General features: G+C 42.9%; 1 protein-coding gene across 1 annotated transcript in view; it reads right to left on the bottom strand.

Moving 5' to 3' along the window:
* ATRN (attractin) overlaps positions 1-16,050 on the bottom strand; it is a 2,639,854-nt gene extending 2,623,804 nt beyond the window's left edge. Inside the window, exon 1 of the mRNA XM_044064458.1 lies at positions 15,492-16,050. Coding sequence (XP_043920393.1) covers positions 15,492-15,739 — 248 coding nt within the window. The 5' untranslated portion in view covers positions 15,740-16,050. The remainder of the gene's footprint in view (positions 1-15,491) is intronic.
* Positions 16,051-20,292: the final 4,242 nt, after the last annotated feature.

Raw genomic sequence — 20,292 nt, 5'->3', positions numbered from 1 at the left:
TTTTGTAGCACAACTTTATAAACATACAAGCACACTTAGAAATTAGCCAAAGCAGGAAGAAGTTGTTTGTTTAGCGCAACATAGAGCATAATTATTACAACTATATATACATGCATACCATATATACACACGATCATCTATATCCAACTCAAAAGATTCAACTTTGTAGATAATTGGTTTTACAGTTATCCAAAAGAAAAAGTCCATGGTAATGTCTCAAATGCTCCAGCTGATAATATAGGTGTACCACAAGTATCTGTGCTAGGTCCTCTTCTTTACCAAATCTTAACGCATGCAAATAATATGCTTGCATTTTGTAAACTTTTTTCCCTCAATGCACTTTACTCTAACCCTATCTGCATTCAAGGTTACCATTATATTCTGAATTTTATGTATTCATTTTGTACATAATACTGTTGACTGTAAGATTGTTCAAGTTCAGTTTGTGTCTGAAAAGGGTCAGCAGACCATTCCACTTACCCAGTAAACAAACCGTAATCATACAATGATGGGTCACTGTTGCACGCTGACTTGCAAATGAAGCATATACCAAAAGAAAAAAAGTCTATCCACGAAAGAACCATTTAGCAGCCAGACTTTTTTCTATTGATATATGCTACAGAGGCACCTCTCAAAGGTCCAGTTTTTCACCTCATATATTTGGTCTGTTCCTACTAAAATTTGTGGTTTTCTGACAAATCACCGAGTCGTGAAGTCACTAAATAAGGACACGCATTTGAGTTTCAGACATCATACCCTTCATACAATGTGCACGAACAAATTCTGTTATTTTTCCAAGTTTTTTATTAAAAAAAAAAAAAAAAAAAAAAAGAAGAAGTGGCATTTACAATCTAACCCTATTTTGGGGCCTTTGCCCCCATTATTTACATCTTTTGGAGAGAATGAGAGGTATTTACAGAGGCCAGAACAAATGCAAGAAAAAATCAGGTACATTTTGCAAAACTAAAGAAACATACTCAAATTGTCCTTATATTTCTCCACTGTCTTTTCCAGATTCATGTACTTCTGCACCTTCCGATTTTTATAGTTAGAAATTAAGAGACAACCAAGATGCTCTTTTCTCCATTGCTTTTCCAGAATAGTACTGATGTACTGTGCAAGCAAGGGAACTTCAGTTCCATATGCATGAGCAGTACACCAAATGGGGAAGAACACTATGGCGCCATTATACAAAGACATTACTTAAGCAAGGTAAGCAATTTCTCTCTTAAATAAATGCCATTGTACAACAGCAGTAACTGACAAGTGGGTGTGAGTATATGAGGATTTTCCCACGGTTGGCTTTGTTTCATCATTCAGGCTTCGCACCCGTGATCAAACAATGCAAACTGTGGGTAAATCCACACCCACTCGTTGGTTATTGCTTACATAAATAATTCACACACAAAACAGAAAGAAACACCTGGAAAGGCACGATTACCATTCAAACTTAAAGAAAAAAAAAAAAAAAAAAAGAACCTTGTTCATCTTTGCAAAAACAGATAGCAGGAAATATACGATGATGACAGAAAATAGAGATACTTAACGTTATCCAGTGTCCCTGAAGCAGGTGCTTTTACATTCTTTGATTAGATGAGGCTTTAACCTTTTCTTGAAGGGTGATAGTACTGTCGACTGTCTGTGTTAGTGCTATCGTCATGTAGGATGCTGCATGCAGTGGGATCAAACTTGGTAAATTATTTTTTCACAAGCAATTAGGGAAAACTGGGGTCTTCATAATTTGAATGCGGAGTTGCTTTTGAGAGTAGCTTGAATCGTGGGGGTGTAACACAAGCTAAAGGTGGGAAATGCCTTTATGAAGACTAAAACGATTTCCCAATAAACATCTTAAAAGCCACTCCAATGTTTCTCCCCATCTGCTCATATTTTTATCATTAAAAGCTGTTTTTTTTTTAAAGCTGTTAACATTTTTTTTTCCATGCTCTTATGCCATGGACGTTGAAGTTCATGGTTTATAAACTCTGTGGCATGAGCACTATTGTCCATGCAGAAGAACGTATCCATCAAAGTCTATGGATGCACCTCAAGCTATCCATAAGGTGACATTACCTTAGGATGGCCTAAATTCATTTGCCCCATGGTTGTAATTATAAAACTATTACAATACGCTTCAAGAACATGATCATTAACATGAGGAAAATGCTTCAAAACACTTGAAGCCAGTATGAAAGTAGGCAAATCACTTTAAAAACTCACTGTATTAAGTAGGGTGCTGGACCACTCTCAGATGAGAAGCTACTTAGCCCTTGCTGATGGAGGTGTAGCATGGTGTTCAATAAAGCTCATTAAAATCGCAGTAATTTTAATTTTCATCATTTGTAGTACTGCAGTGTTTTTGAGCTGAGAAAGGTGCCAACTCCGGAAGTGAATAGTCCAGTCTTAATTCATAACAATGTTGCGCAGAGCATCAGGAGTAAGCAGGTCAGAATTTTTATAAGCAGCTTGTAGTTGTTTAAGGACTCAAAGATTTGTTACCGACATGTTCTTGAAAGCAGAGTGCTCTGTCTAGCAGTAGTCTTTTTAGATACTTTTGTCATAGAATTAATGGGAAAGAATCTCAGATGAATCTGGAATAGGCAGTAAAGAACATTTAAGGTCGTTTTTTGATGTGCCAAATAATATAAGTCTGTGGATTTACCAGAACTGATAATCTATAGTTGGTTAACCTATTCCAACTGTTTTGGAAAACCTGTTTGTAATAAATGCAGCAATTTGCTAAACTATGGGCAGCAGTGAAAACTGTATCAATAACATATACTATAATGTTCAAATGAGGAAAGTACAAAGGGCGGCTGATAGTGCAGGGGGTGAAGAGTTAGTGCAGGGGGTGAAGAGTAATGGGCTGAAGAGTAATGGGCTAAGTAATGAACCCTGTGGGACACTATTAAAGATGCTCTCCATAATGCAGTTAAGGGGTCTGGCCAGAAATGGTGATGGTTCTACTGGCCAAATAGTTTTAGAACCAAGCTGAATCATCTTCAGAGAATCTATACTCAGTTCGTTTAATAAAAGATTGTGAGATACTCAGTTCGTTTAATAAAAGATTGTGGTGTACTATCTCAAAGTCTCTTTTCAATCATGAAAAGCAGCTCCAGTTAGGAGTCATTTTCTCAACACTACATTTCCTTTCTTGGATAAAGGGAGGCTTCTTTGTTCACCAGTGGCAGTGGGGAGCTTAGAGCAGCCTATATATCCCTGGAAGAGTGTTCCCAGCACAAGAATCTGGCAGTCTATTGGCCGTTTTGGGCCAATTTCTAGCCCTTTCAAGTCCCCCTGTATAAAATCCGCTTTAGTGCGGCTTTGCGCGATTTTGCGCATAGCCGCTTAATTGGGTTTAAACCATTCTCGGCTCCATAAAGTCTGCTCTTCACTTTTTTCCTTAGAACTGATCTAGTTCTCATAATAAACACCCTATTCCTACTCTAAAGCCTGGCACTTGCTCACTAAAGCAATTATACAAGTCAGCACTAAAAAATTAAAAGCACTACACCCTCACAAACTCCCCTTGAGTACCTTGTTTCCCACTGGCCCCTTTTTTCAATTATAAAGGAATTCCCAATACTATTCTAGCATGTCCAAAAGTCAGTTGTCAATCTCCTCTCCGGTCCAGCTGATGAATCTGGGAATCTTGAGGCAATGTTACAACTGCCTCATGTACACAGACAACCCTCTCCTCCTCCCAACAAATTCCAACACATGTGAGAGATGCAACCATATAGCCAAACTTTCTCAACTCAGAGGAGAAGGAAACCACACTCACTACAACTCCAGTCTCACATACACCTACCACGACATCAAACCAAACACATAAACACACAAAAACATACTCTTGAGGCTCTAAATAAAAATCTGCCTAAGCAGCAGAGACCTCCAAAGCAGACACCCAAGCAACCGCTACCCCAAAACAAAATGTGCAACACATAGCTCACGAAGCCAGTGTGCTAAACAACACACCTGATACACTTGTAATAGGCGACTATAGTCAGGCACACTGACGTCCCGCTCACCAGGCTGAACAAGGAGAAGGTCACTGTGAGCTGCCTGACGGGCGCTAGGATCCGCCACATAACACAAGCACTCAGGTGACTCCAAGGCAAGTACAAATATGACTCCGTCATTGTCCATGATGGTGTGAATGACCCGAGATGTACCTCCCTGGACTACATGAAAAGAGACAGAGGAGCTCTCTGAGCATGTAGCCCATGCCGGTATGACCCTGACCTTGAGTAGCATATTACCCTCACCAAGAATGATGCCACAATATGAAGACAAGATCAATTTCAACAATTGGCTTAAGTATTGGTGTCATTCAAAGGGGATCCAATGCCAGTCAGCCTAGGATGACATGCTCGACAACCCACGATGCTTCGCTAGGGACGGCTTGCACCTGTCACCCCTGGGCTTTCGGATATTGGCAAAGGCTCTTGCCACCCCCATAGTGCCTTTTTTTAGGCAAGGCTCAAAAGACAAACCCACCTCCATAGGTATCACAAGGGATAAGAAACTAAGAGTAATGCTACTCGACACTAGAAGTCTAAACCTCAAGATGCACGCACTCAAAACTCTCCTTAGCATGGAGAACATAGATATCTGTGCAGTAACAGAAACCTGGTTCAAGGCTCCCGAGAGCACCCCAGCACTACCAGGTTATACCTCATACCATGCTTTTCGGCCCCAAAACTTGGACCGAACCACAAAAGGAGGGGGGAGTATCAATATTCGTCAAAGATACCCACACCTCCAGGTTGGTGGCATAGCACGAAGCATCAGAGACTATCCACGTGCAACTAACTGTGGGTAAAACTGCCTTCCAGTTTATAGCCTGCTACAGACCACCCTCCCAAACCCAGGAACCCCACTCGGCCTTCCTGAGAACACTGGAAAATATAAAGGTCTCTCCAAACACCATTATATTGGGCGACTTCAACTACCCAAACATAGACTGGGAGCATTACTCTAGCTCCAACACCCTAGCCCAAAGGTTCCTAGAATTTATAAACTCAAATGCTATGGAACAACTTGTTACCACTCCCACAAGAGGGGAAAACATACTGGACCTGATCATCACCAACATGGGGACTCTATGTTCCAGACCAGAAGTGTATCCCTCACTGGTAAGATCAGACCATAAACTAATCTCACTGGATATTCACATCCTGACCCCACCCCCTGCCCAGAAAACCACAGTGAAAAACTTCTCCAAAGCAAATTTCACACTCCTCAAAACCAAGGTGGAATCCTTCAAAGCCCCCGGGCCTGTGGAAAATATGGCCCAGACCGCAGAATCCTTTATAAACGCATTCTATGAACACCTTCAGGAATGTATGGATCATGCAATCCCAAATAAAACCAAGACCCAATCCTCCAAAGGCAGACAACCTGTCTGGTGGTCCCCAGCCATAAACAAACTTATACAATAGAAGGAGGAAGCTACTACATGATAGAGCAAAATCCCAAAAAACAGAAGGAATCTCTGATCAGTATTAGCAAAAAACTACGGGCACTCATAAAATCGTCTAAGGCCAGCTTAAGAGAGAAAAGTTGCACAGGACACTAAGGATAATCACAAGGCTTTCTTTAGTTATGTCAGGAACCTGGGTGGGAATTCCCAGATATGCTCAGAATTAGTCCAAAAAAATACACCGAACCCGCAGACATTGCCAACATCCTAGCTGACAGGTTCAGCGCAAACTTCTCCCCCCCTCCCCACCAAAAGGGCAAATATCTATCCCAGCAGTGTGCTGCCCCCCTGACATCTCAGATGCTCAGGTAAGAGCCACCTTCTCCAAAGCAAAAAACTCAGCATCAACGGGACCAGACGGTGTCCCGGGCTGCGTCCTACATGCACTCCAAGAAGAGCTAAACCCAAACATAAAACTACTGTTCAATCTCAGCCTTACTACAGGATATGTACCCAAAGAGTGGCGTACAGCAACAGTGGTCCCTCTCCACAAAAGGTGGTGCCTCAACAGATCCTGGAAACTGATCGCCCCATAAGCCTGACTAGCTTGGTCTGCAAAGCTATGGAAAGGATAATCATGGACCTCATAAATAAAGATATTGGGGACCTACAGACACTGGATCCTACCCAGTTCGGCTTTGTTAAGGGCAGATCCTGCCTCTTAAACCTGGTCGATTTCTTTGAAACCGTCACCAAGGCCATTGACGAGGGGAAGGTGGTCCACACAGCCTACCTGGACCTCGCAAAAGCCTTCGATACAATACCCCACTCGGGCATTATAGAGAAGCTCACCAGCTTAAATATAAGCCCCTATGCCACTAGATGGGTTGCAAACTGGCTCAAAGACAGAACCCACATGGTTAGAATTGCTGGAGCCATGTCAGACTCAAAACCAGTTACAAGTGATGTCCCACAAGGCTCAGTCCTGGGACCTCTCTTGTTAGGTATATATTTTTCGGAGGTACAGGCCAACACAGAAGGACTGCGGCTGACCAAGTTTGCAGATGACTGCAAACTGGGCGCCATAATCGACTCTCCAGCTGACACAAGCAACCTCCAAAAGGGCCTCATAGAAACAGACAACTGGTGCCAGAGCCATGGCCTCAAGCTAAACGCCAAAAAAAGTGTATAGTCATCCCCTTTGGCAAAAACAAAGTGCCCACAAATTACCACATAGGTGGTAATCCATTAAGTACAGAATAAGTAATTAGGGACCTGGGGACCCAAGTTGATAGCAATCTCTCATTTGACAACCACGTGGCCAAAGTGGTTAGAAAAACATTTTATATAGCCCACCTAATGATTCACATCTAGATCAGGGGAGGTCATCGTGCCTCTTTACTCATCCCTCATCAGGCCCATAATTGAGTACAATGCCCCTTTTGGGATGTACCTTACCAGACACCTGCAGTAACTGGAAAGACCCCAAATGTACCTCACCAAGAGGATCAAAGGGCTCAAACAGATGCCATATGCTGCACAGTTAAAGAAACTCCAGCTCTACTCAGTGGCATACCGCCTGCTCAAAGGCGATCTGTGCCTGACGTATAAAGCCATGTCCAACCCAGAATTAATGGACATGCTGCACCTCAGAAAATCCAAATCCCATCGAGCTACGCGCTCAAGAGACTTGAACCTCAGCACTGAAATAAATAGGACATGCTGGAGGGACAGATTCATAACCCAGAGGTTCCCTTCACTCTGGAATAAAATCCCAGTCCAGGTTAGGCAGAGTCCCTCATTGACTCTCTTCAAGAGGAATCTTGATGAGGGATGGGAGATCGTAGGTTTGCCCCGGGTATCACTTCTGTGTCACTGTTAGACAGAGGCACAGTATACTAACCTCGAAAAAGGGCATAGCAAAATTAATTTAAAATGGGTGGCGAAAGCCAAACACACTCTGGCTAGGCTTATAAATGCCCTAGGGCAGATAGCCTAGTATGAACCTAAAAGTATGTTAAAATAACAGTTGTCTGGTTGTTATATTTTGGTAGAAAACATGTTCTTTACCATGTAATAAGTCATATTTTCTGTATACTCCATAATCTGCTCATAGATATATTTTTCAATGATTACTGTAAGAGGGCTGGCAACTCGTCTATAGACTGATGCAGCCCTAGGGTGTGGGTGAATTTGGAAAATGTAAAAAGGGCATGCTTGAAGCCATGTGAAATTGAGCCAATGGTAATAGATACATGCCCTAAAGATATAGAAATACAGATTATATAAATGATATACAAATTATACATTTAATATGCCATACTCAGTCAATGCACAATAAAAACAAACTTGCCAGTTTAAAAAAAAAAAAAAAAAAACATTTCGGACAGTAAAAAAATGAGCCACTGCAATTGCTTGGTGCATTTGCTTGGAGCATTCATGGGTTATTTCCCATGAGAATGCCACAGCTCTTATGCATTTTTTTTAAGTATATGGTGTTGGACATTTATACTTCTATTTTTAATTTCTCCTGTCAGGTAGCCTTGTTGGTGCTGACAATGGTCCCTCTGTAATTAGCAGCTATTAACTAGACCGCATGCACATCAACTTTTAACTTACTTAAGCGTTATACTTAAAAAAATTAACACTTGTGTTATCGGATTGTCTCAAGGCTGCTTGTAAATTCCTGCATAGCATTGCTAGAATCTCCTTGTGCTCTGACAGAGCGTTTCTCAAAACAATCTGGAAATATAGAGCTGATAAATAAATTTTTTGGCACTGTTCTGCACTGTCTTAATTTTTGCTGGACTGAATTATTTATACATCTGCTGGCATTGTTTTCTGATCTGTGCTGAAACTGCTTTCTCCCCCGCCCTCCCATCCTATTCCTGTTCTGTTCTTAAGGCTGGTGGCTTTTGCAGTTATCCGCCCTTACTGTAAATTTGGTCTGGGATACTCCTCCCACTCCCATCTATCTGGCTAATACAGACATCTTTTGGGAAGGCCAAACCCCTTAGTCCCTTAACCATGAATTATCTTCTGTTCCTGCTCTCTCCCTTTTTATATTTATAAAAGAAAAAAAAAAAAAAAAAAAAAAAACTTTATTCAGCTGCTTATATTTTTCTAATTTGTGTTTCTTCCTACTACTCTGTTACTTCATCTTGCTTTGCTTTTTCCTACTTGCTGCCTGTTATCTAAAAAAAGTGTTCAACTGCATCTTTTCTGTTGCATTTATTACTGCTACTGCTTGTTTATGGTCTCTCTAAATTGTTAAGTGTTACTCTTAAGTGTTAAGCTCTTTAGCACTTGGGCTTTAGGCCCACCCCATAGTTCTACCTGGCCTTTCTCCCTCAGATTCCGACAAATATGGATGGACAATTTCCTACAGTTTCTCTTGCCAGTCTGATTGATATGGGCATCCTGAGACAGTGTAGCAACTGCCTCATGTACACGGACAACCATCTACTACTGCCTAGGAACACAATCTGTGAGAGATGCAATTACATTAGGAACCTAGAATCCAAGCTATCTACCCCTCAAACCAGTATATCTCGCATTGAAAAGGTTGCCAACACAATCACTACACCAGAAACACCACCCATATCTGCACAACACACGCCTACATATGTGGAGGTCCTCCACATAAACATACCCAAACAAAGGAGACCTCTGAGGCAAAAAACACACGTGCTCTCCACAGCACATACCACTCGTCCACACACCTGTGCCTCACAACCACTAAGGATTCACCATAAACCCAACATGTTAGTCTTAGGAGACTCCGCTGTGAGACACACAGATGTGCCTTTCACCAGGCTGGATAAGGAGAAAGTCACGGTTAGTTGTCTGTCAAGTGCCAGAATCCACCATACAACACACGCACTCAAGTCTCTCAACAACAGATACTGTTATGACTATGGCATAGTCCATGTTGCCGTGAATAACTTCAGACGTACTTCTCTGGACTACATGGAGAGACACAACAGAGTTTGCCGATTATGTAGCCCAGGCAGGTATGTCCCTAGCCTTAAGCAGCATTCTGCGGTCACTCAGAATGATGCCCCAGTACAAACAGAAAATGATTGACTAACAATTGGCTTAGTTTCTGGTGTCATTCCAGGGGAATCCAGTACCCGACAGCCTGGGAAGATATGATCGACAGACTACAATGCTTTGGCAGAGATGGCTTGCATCTGTCTCACCTGGGCTTCAGGCTTCTGGCAAAGGTTCTTGCCTCCCCTCTAGTGCCTTTTTTAGGAAAAGTGATGAGGTTAAAACTACCAACATAAAAATTTCAACAACGCACAAATTAAAAGGTCATGCTGCTAAATGTTAGGAGTCTAAACATGAAACTGCACTCACTGCAAGCATTCCTAACCCTAGAAAATACTGACATCTGTGCAGTCCCAGAAACCTGGTTCAAAGCTGCAGAGGGCACCCAGCCTTACCTGATTACTCATCCGATCATACATTCAAACCTCAAACTGTGGGCAGTAAAGCCAAAGGAGATGGAGTTTCAATATACATTAAAGACATACACACCTCCAGGCTGGTCAAACATTATGACGCACAGGAGAAACTCCAGGTGCAGTTAACCATTGACAAGATCCCTATTCATATCATAGCTAGCTACCAGCCTCCCAAATCTGACTCAAGATGCCTAATCTGCCTATCTGAATCTATCAAGATTCAATCCTTTACCCTGATCCTGGGTAACTAACTTCCCAAACATAGACTGGAAGAACTACTCATGCTAGAATACAAATGCCTACAGATTCTTGATTTTGTCAATGCAAATGCCTTGGAACAGCTAGTCGAAACCCCCACAAGGAGTGATATCATCTTGGACTTGGTATTAACCAACATGAGTAACCACTGCAGCAGCCCTATAGTATCATCCTCCCTGGTAAGATCCGACCACAATGCGGTCACTTTCGAAGTCACCATCTCCCCCAACCCCCCCTCTAGCCAGGATCAGACATAAGAACTTCTCCAAAGCTGATTACAGCCTCCTGAGGAACGGTATAAACAGCTTCACAGCCCCATCCCCCCCTGTAGGAACTGGCACTAATATCCAAAACACCACCAAAGCACTATACGAGCATTTATATATATGCATGGAATTAGGAACACCCGACAGGACTAAGTCATTCTCCACAAGGAAGACTAAACCTGGCTGGACATCTGCAATAAATAAACTTTATAACAAAAGGAAAACATTGCTGTCCCAAGACCAAGAAAGAGCAGGTGCCCAATTGGAAGCAAGGTCTCCTTAGCCTGAACAAGCAAAAAGAGCACTAGTGAAATCCTCCTTAGCTTGAACAAGCAAATAACAGCACTAGTGAAATCCTCCAAAGCAAACTTCAAGTCTAAACTGGCCACATCTACTAGAGGCCATCATAAGGCCGCCTTCACATATGTCCGCAACTTCAAAGGAAGCGCACAAATCTGTTCAGAACTGGTGGTCAAAGACACCGCATATACACATGGGAAATGCCATAGATACAGCAAACTTGCTGGATGACAAATTCAGCAAAAACTTTACCCCTCTGTCCCCATCAGTAAATAAGGACATCCCCAGTACCTGCCCCCTTCCCCCTATATCTATGGAACAACTCATCACTGCTCTCGCAAAAGCAAAAAATACAGTGTCCCATTGGAGCCGATAACATCCCAAGCTGCATCCTATTTGAACTCAGAAAGGAACTTGCAGCACCATTAGGCACCCTATTCAACCAAAGCCTGAGCACCGGCTTCATCCCAGCTGAGTAGAGGACAGCCACCGTCATCCCTTTACACAAAGGTAGAACATCCACCGATCCAGGAAATTATAGACCCATCAGCCTAACTAGGCTGATCTGCAAGGCCATGGAACAGACTATCACAGATCTTATTAACAAGGACAGTGGCAACCTCCAAACACTTGATCCCACACTCAGTTTGGCTTTGTCAAGGGGAGGTCATGTCTGCTAAACTTGGTCGACTTCTTTGAGACAGTCACCAAAGCCATGGACAAGGGGAAGACTGCACACCGCCTACCTTGACCTGACCAAAGCCTATAAGACTATTCCCCACTCGGGCATAACAGATAAACTCTCTCATCTAGACATCAATCCATATGTTACCAGATGGGTAGCAAACTGGCTCACTGATGGCTTCCCCTATTTTGACTATGTGGGTTCTACCTCAAGCAGTAGACCCGTAACAAGCGGCACACCCCATGGTTTGGTCTTGGGGCCTCTGTTATTTGGGATATACTCTTCTGAGGTGCAGGCCAAAAATCAGTGGGCTATGGCTGACAAGTTTGCAGAGGATTGTCTCTAGTAGATGTGGCCAATTTAGACTTGAAGGACTGAGCCTTGTGGGACACCACTTGTAACTGGTTTTGAGTCTGACATGGCTGTTGTCATCAATTCCCCTAGTGATGTGGACATCCTCCAAGAGGGTCTCACTCGGACAAATGACTGGTGCCAGAAACATGGCCTCAAGCTGAATGCCAAAAAATCCATAATTCCCTTTGGGGAGAGTGACATCCCCACAAATTATCACATTAATAACATCCTATGCATTCAATCAGTTGTGAGGGATTTGGGCACCCAGGTTGATAGCAACTTGACTTTTGATCATCATGTTGCTTCCATTGTATGGAACGCCTTCTACATGGCCTACCTCAAAAGTAAGGGTTATCTCATCCAGGGACAAGGAGGCCATAACATCGCTGTATTCTTCCCTTATATGGCCCATTATGAAGTACAATGCACCTTTCAGCATGTACCTCGCAAAGCACATGCAGCAGATGGAGAGACCAGAGGTTCCTCACCAGGAGAATCCAGGGCCCCAAACATCTACCATACACAGACAGGCTAAAAGCCCTATCCCTCTACTCAGTTTCATACAGACTCCTCAAAGGGGACCTCTGTCTGGCATACAAGGTGATCATGGAACCCACCTTGATGGGACTACTGCATATCCGCAAGTCAAGCTCCACTTGAGTAACATGCACGTGTGGCCATAACCTGGTCTATGACATCAACAAGATTGTTGGCGGCACAAATGTGTCCCAGAGACTCCCTCATCTATGGAATAGACTCCCTCTCCACATCAATCAGGAGTACCTCTTTTTAAATGCAACCTAGATAACTGGATGGGGAACAGAAAATATACCCTAAGATTCCACCCATGTCCCTGCTGAACAGGGGCACTGGGTGCTGATTTGTCTAAACATGGGCTAAACTCTTGGCTAGACTTATAAGGGCTTCAGGGCCAACAGCCTAGTAACCTCCTATGATCCTAAGTAATGCTCCATACCTTCAGTACTTGGTACAGTTTTATTCACAGCAATGTCATATAAGATTTGTAATTTCTATGAGAATAATAGACACTGTAAGCACTTTTACAACCAATAACTGCATATGCCACATTTATTTAAGTGCATACAACAGTTTTAGGAGATTTTACCAAAGTATCCTCTGCAAATTGTATCTGCTCTAACTTGAGGAACAATTACAAGAGTAATTTGTCAACTACAAAACCATATACATATCTGTATGCAATACACATATGCAGAAAAAGATATGCCCTCAGACATACACATGCATACTCATAAATACATAACACATATGTACACACACTCACATACATACATACATGTACAAAAATCCACTACACGACACAGCTACCCAAGTAAACCACACTGCTCCTGTTACAATCACAACATCCTTTCACCCTATAAAATTTCTCACACACACACAAAATTCAGATCAACGTTTCAGGATGCTGAACATCAGAATACAGAGACCAGATGGTCAAGTCTAAAATGTCAAAAATTGGGTAGTGCAGAAAGACTGTGGTACAGTGGGAATTTGACATCTGACCTACTGTAGTACAGTCTTGGAGCTGGTATATGTAATTAGCAGGGGGAGGCTTGCCTCCCTACCAACTCAGAGATCTCACTACAGTGGAGAAAATGGCAAAGTTCAATGGCCAACTGACACCAACGGTGAAAACTTATAACAATCTGGACAAACTTTCATCGTTTTAGTCTCGCCGTTTTGCAATTACTTTAAGTGGTCGTTTATGTAGTCTGAAGAGTCTCTCCAACTATCTTCTACCGCTTTGCCTGCAACAAAACTTTAGATCCATCTACTACTAAATCAGGCCATTATGTCCATTCCAAATCAGGCTTACAGCAGGAACAGAGAATAAAGGTTTGCCAAATTAAAGATGACAAAATCTACCAAATGACTTTTGGGCACTGGTAACTTTTAGCAGGAACAGCAGCTTGCCTGCCTCCTACTTCCCCTTTGTGAATGGCTCCTGTATTTCTCAAGGGAACTTCATATGTCTCATTTATTTTGCAGGCTGCCGAGACCCTAACCCCCACAACATAAACTTCATCTGAGGTCACACCATTTGCTAGGGAATACAGACACTTAAAAAAAACAAACAGCCTAACCAGAAACTTTAAGAGTGTCCTGTGTCCACTAGTAATCATTAAATGTAATAATTGCCGACATCTCCTTCCTTACCCAGAAGGCACAGACTATGTCAGGAAAATTATCAGTTCCCCATTTCTGCAACAGCATCATCGGATTTTTTTTTGTTGGGGGGGGGGGCATTATTCTGTTAATTTTATGGTAAAGTACTACAGTAGCTCTCACCAATATTTTAAGTAGTAGCAAGAAACACTATTGTCACTAGCATATACAAAACGACAAACTGAAAAAAAATACTGTGTAAAAACTATATTTTCATGGCAAAACAAACAAAAGTTATGATGTTTTGTTATAATAGCTAACAAAGTTGCAGCTTTAAATTCCTCACTCATAAATAAGTAAAGAAGCACTTCCTTTCAAAAACAAGTACAGAATCCAGTACCTCTAAGCTTGAAAGTTGCTGTCCACATGGAGAATGCAATCTCACAAACTGCTAGGGTAGCACCTCCAAAAGATCCACAAAATCTTGGTTACTACACCGTCGGCAAAAAAGTGCCATGTTTAGGACTTGCCAACCTCACATTTACTAAAATATTGCAGATGTCTCACGTGTCAATAATCCAGAGAATTTTGTGCTTATAATATAGGCTTATACACATCAAGTGTACACATGCTGCCCCTGTCCATTTAGCACGTATGTGCCAAACCAGAGGTACATTTGTGATTTCCCATCCATTCACCCGAGTTACGTTTGAATAGGGTTAGGGATGAGCTTTCACACGGATGGGAGCCCTGTTCCGGTGAAGGAGGCAATTTCTTGAGACACATATTGTAAAATATTATATGCATCCAGAAGTACCCAAGAACTACCAATATTTACCTTTTTATTTCAGAAACATTTTCCAAAATGTGTCACTCTTTCCAGTAGCCCTCACCAGCCTGTCTTTATACAATGTTCAGAATATTAAACAGAAAATAGTTCACGACTTTCAAAATGTAAACATAACACTAAACTCCCTTCTTCCAAATAAAGGCAACTGCGCCCAATCTGTGCACATCAATTAAACGAAACTAAAACGGGACACAAGCTGTACAAACAATACAATGAGACACATCAAGTACCACACAGTGCAACCTCAAAACAGGTCAGGAAGGTTACATCAAATTACATACCCCTAACAAAATAACAATGAAGTCTCAATCAGATCTTTTACTCGGTTGAACCTGATCAAAAAGTAAAAATGTTAACACGGCAAACCTTAAATTCACAATAAATTTACTTCAAGATACTCTGCATTCTGGAAAACCACGGCCGTGTCCGATTTCACGTTTTATGACCTTCTGCAATTTGGAACTGCTGTCAGTCTAAATTCCATACTCCGGGAATGGATGATATACGCAGTTCTATTACTAAAAACATCAGTACAAATAAACATTTTCGAACTATACCATCCATTCAGCTTGTAATAAAGCCTCATCAGCGAAATAATTCTCCATTTATTTATATGCCAGCGAGAATAAATATTCAATGTGTATATTTTAACTAAACATATTAGTTAGATACCCGCGTACCCTTACACAGCCATCCATATATAAACAAACAGAAAGTCGGCTGGTAATAGCCGGCTACTTACTTGAACCGTCCACCACAGTGCTGGCACTGGTCCCCTACCCAACCGGATTCACAGACACACTGTCCAGTCAAGGTGCTACACTGCCCATTCACACAAGGTTTGTCACACTCCTTCCCAGCAGACAGAGGCAGATGAACTAGGCAGCACAACACAACAATAAGCCAACCCGCCACTGCCATTGCACAGGGCCTGCCGTTTGCAGGGCCCCACAAGAAATGGTTCTTCTGATCTCGACGCTGCCCGTCCATACTTCACAAACCTTGTCACCAAACTGTGTGTCAAATTGTTTACACTCTTCTCCTCGCTGTTGCCGGCAAGAATCAATATCCAACAGGCTTTTTCACAAAGAACAACCACAAAAAAAAAATCAAACAAATAAAGCACAAGGAAAACAACATATGCCCTTAGTATTCCAAGACCACTGGACGGTCACAATACCCCTACTACCTTTTCAGTCCAATCTGTGGGGCCCAACTGCACTGTCCTAGTTAAATGACGTGCGCATGCGTCAGGAAATGAGTCGAGTGCTCCCTATTACAAGTAGTTAACGTTACCCAGCTGATCGGAGAAGGAAAAACTTACTCCGTTTCTATTCCAGTTTTATGTTGCATGTGTTTATTTGCAGATGGTTTCCTAACCTCATTTAAAACGTATCAATGCAAACCCTTGTAGTTACTTAATTAAAAAATTGCGCGTCTTGGCCTACTGACGAAACGTGTAAGGATTTAGAAAAAATGTGGTGTAAAACAGTTCTAACATTTGACTGCGAGGTAACAAGCCTAATCGACTGAGGACGTGGAGCAGCAGTGCTTACATAATTTATATTAACATACGTGTGTACAGACAGGGAATGCACCATGGTAAACATATCTTTCATCAGTACCTCTTTTTTTTTGGGGGGGGGGTGCTATTTCCGGTTTGATTTACTGAATAGTTTGGAGGTACATTTCGTACGTCTCAAAGTCTTTGCTCAAGATTCAAGAGACAAAGCCAAAAATGATGGGGGATAAAAAGCCAAAACTGGATATATTTTTTAAAATAACCAAATGCAATAGTAATCCACTTATACCATGTTAACAGGTATTACCTGTTATTGTCCAGAGTTTCGCAGAATGTTCATAGGTAGGTACTAGGCTATCGGCTCAAGGGCCTACGCAAGCCAAGCCAACAAGGTTCCCTGGCTTACGCCACCCAAGAAAGTTATTTTCCTGTGCCACTGTCGAGCAGAGACACAGAAGTGATCCCCGGGGTGTATTTCCTATTTCCCATCCACTCATCAAGATTTTTCTTGAAGAGTGCTAATGAAGAACTTTGTTTGACATAGATGGGTAGCCTGTTCCAGAGTATGGGAAGTCTCTGGGATAGGAATCTATCCCTCCAGCAAGTCCTGTTTATTGTGGTGACAAGGTTTAGGTCCCTAGAGCGTGTAGCTTGGAGGGATTGGGATTTCTTTAGGTGTAGCATGTCCAACAGCTCTGGGTTTGACATAGCTTTATATGTTAGGCAGAGATAACCTCTGAGTAGGCGATATGCTACAGAGTAAAGCTGGAAATTTTTGAGGCGGTCAGTGTAGGGCATTTGTTTGAGTTCAGTAATCCTCTTTGTGAGGTACTTCTGTGGCCTTTCCAGCTGCTGCAGATGTCTTGTGAGGTACATTCCAAAAGGGGCGTTGTACTCTGTAGTGGGTCTAATGAGTGTCGGGTAGAGGGGAACGATGACCTCTTTTTTCCTGGATGAGAACCCTTTTATGATGAGGTGTGCCACGTAGAAGGACTTCCTGACTACTGTGGCGATGTGACTATCAAAGGAGAGACTGCTGTCCACCTGGGCCCCAAGGTCTCTTATCACACATTCGGTGTTAAGTAGATTGCTGCCTATGTGGTAGTTCATGGGTACAGAGTTTTTACCAAAGGGGATGACACTGCACTTTTTGGCATTGAGCTTGAGGCCATGGCTCTGACACCAGGCATCTGTCTCAGAGAGGCCCTTCTGTAGGATGTTCACATCATTTGGGGACTTGACTATGGCTCCTAGTTTGCAGTCATCTGCGAACTTCGTTAGCCAGAGGCCTTCTGTGTTAGCCTGTACTTCAGAGAAGTAGATACCAAACAGGAGCGGTCCCAGGACGGAACCCTGTGGTACTCCATTTGTCACTGGTTTGAGGTCAGATTTGGAGTCTGCAACTTTTACAGTGTGGGTTCTGTCAGTGAGCCAGTTGGCAACCCATCTTGTGACGTAGGGATTTATGCCTAGTTTATTGAGTTTAGCTATAATTCCAGAACGGGGGATGGTGTCGAAAGCCTTGGCGAGGTCAAGATAGGCTGTGTGAACCACCTTACCCTCATCTACGGCTTTGGTGACTGCCTCAAAGAAGTCGATTAGGTTCAGGAGGCATGATCTGCCTTTCACAAACCGAACTGGGTGGGATCCAGAGTTTGGAGGTTACCAATGTCTTTGTTTATGAATTCCATGATGATACGTTCCATGGCTTTGCAGACCAGGCTCGTCAGACTAATAGGTCTATAGTTCCTGGGATCAGTGGTGGGCTCCCCCTTTGTGGAGTGGAATAACTGTTGCTGTGCGCCATTCAGTGGGCACAAAGCCTGATAAGAGGCTATTATTGAACATGGTGCTTAAGTGGGGAGCCAGTTCATTCTTAAGTTTGTGTAAAACGCAGCCTTGGATGTTGTCTGGTCCCATGGATGCTGTGTTTTTGGCTTTAGAGAGTGCAGCTTTCACCTGCGTAGTTGTGATTACAGGGACTCTGCATTCTTCCTGTATAGATATGGGCCCTTTAGGGGGTGGGGGGGGTAAAGTTAGCACTGAACCTATCTGCCAGGATGTTGGCAATATCAGTTGGTTCTGTAATTTTTGTGCCTTTGTGCTGTAACTCAGAGCAGATCTGGGTGTTGCCATTGAGATTCTTGACATAGCTATAGAATGCTTTGAGGTTGTCCTTGGAATTAGTGGCAATTTTATTTTCGTAGCTAGCCATGGAGGATCTTATAAGGGATTTCAGCTTCTTACTGAGGCTGACCAGGGAGCTCCTCCACTCATGGGATTTTACTCTCTTTTGCAACAGTTTCTTCCTTCTGTTGTACAGTTTGTTTATGGTAGGGGACCACCAGATTGGCTTCCTTTTATTGGAGGATAGCATCTTGGTTCTGTTTAGGATAGCATGATCCATGCACTCATGCAAGTGCATTTGTGTAGGATTTAGCAGTTGTAACTATATTGTCCATCTGCATGGGTGTCATGAAGTTCACTGCTTCTGTCTTAAGAAGCATGAAGTTGGCTTTGGAGAAATGTTTTACTGTGGTTTCCTTAATGGGGGTGGGGGTGGGATGTGGATATCAAGGGTGATTAGCTTATGGTCGGATCGGACCAACGAGGAGTTGACTTCAGGTGTGGAACACCGGTCACTCATGTTGGTAATGACTAGGTCTAGGATATTGTTGCCCCTGGTGGGGGTGTGGATAAGTTGATCTAGGGCATTGGAGTTTATGAATTCCAAAAAGCATTGCGCTAAGGAGTTGGTACATGAGTAGTTTTCCCAGTTAATGGTGGGGTAGTTGAAGTCGCCCATTATTAGGGTGTTTGGTTGAACCCTAATATTTTCCAGTACATCAAGAAAAGAGGAGTGGGAATCCTGGGGCATGGTGGGGGATCTGTAGCAAGCTACAATTTGGATTGCAGTTTTGCCAAGAGTTAGTTGCACTTGGATAACCTCGGATGCATTATGCTGAGCAACTAGCCTGGAGGTGTGGATATCCTTAATGAATATGGACACACCCCACCTTTGGTGTTTTGGTCCAGGTTACATGGCCGAAAAGTGTGGTATGAGTTATAGCCTGGTAGTGCAGGGGTGCTCTCTGGAGCCTTGAACCAGGTCTCAGTCACTGCACAGATATCGATGTTCTCCATTTTAAGGAGTGCCTCGAGTGAGTGCATTTTGAAATTTAGACTTCTAGCATTGAGTAGCATTACCCTCAGTTTTTGCTTGCCTGTTCCTGTTATGGTGGTGAATTTGTTACTTGAACCTTGCCTAAAAAAGGCACTATAGGGGCAGCAAGAACCTTAGCCAGTATCCGGAATCCCAGGGGCGACAAGTGCAGGCCATCTGTGGCAAAGCATCGTGGTCTGTCGACCATGTCATCCCAAGCAGACAGATACTGGATCCCCTTAGAATGACACCAGAAGCTTAGCCAATTGTTGAAGTCAATCATTTTGTCCTTGTACTGCGGTATCATTCTTGGCGATGGCCGAATGCTACTCAGGGCTAGGGTCATACCTGACTGGGCTACAAGATCGGAGAGCTCTTCCATGTCTCTTTTCATGTAGTCCAGGGAGGTACGTCTCAGGTCATTCACACCAACATGGACAATGACAGAGTCATATTTGTACTTGTTGTGGAGTGACCTGAGTGCGTGGGTTATGTGGCGGATCCTGGCACCCAACAGGCAGCTGACAGTAACCTTCTCCTTGTTTAGCCTGGTGAGTGGGACATCAGTGTGCCTGACTATAGAGTCACCTATGACTAGTGTGTTAGGTATGTTGTTTTGCCTTATTGGCTGTGTTTGAGTGGCACACTGAGTCTGTGGGCTATGTGTCATTTGGGTTGTGTTGGGGAATGGAGGTTGCTTATGTTTCTGCTTTGGAGGTCTCTGTTGCTTAGGCAGATTATTATTGAGAGCCTCCATGAATGTTTTTGAGTTTCTATGTGTGGATTTTGGTGGTGTAGACGTAGTGAGACTATGTGATGAGTGTGGTGTGGTGCAAATGTTTACCTTCTCCTCATGAC

This window comes from Protopterus annectens, chromosome 2.part2, assembly GCF_019279795.1.
Source record: "Protopterus annectens isolate FY-2018-M chromosome 2.part2, PAN1.0, whole genome shotgun sequence".
Lineage (NCBI taxonomy): Eukaryota > Metazoa > Chordata > Ceratodontiformes > Protopteridae > Protopterus > Protopterus annectens.
This window is presented reverse-complemented; position numbering and strand designations above follow the sequence as displayed.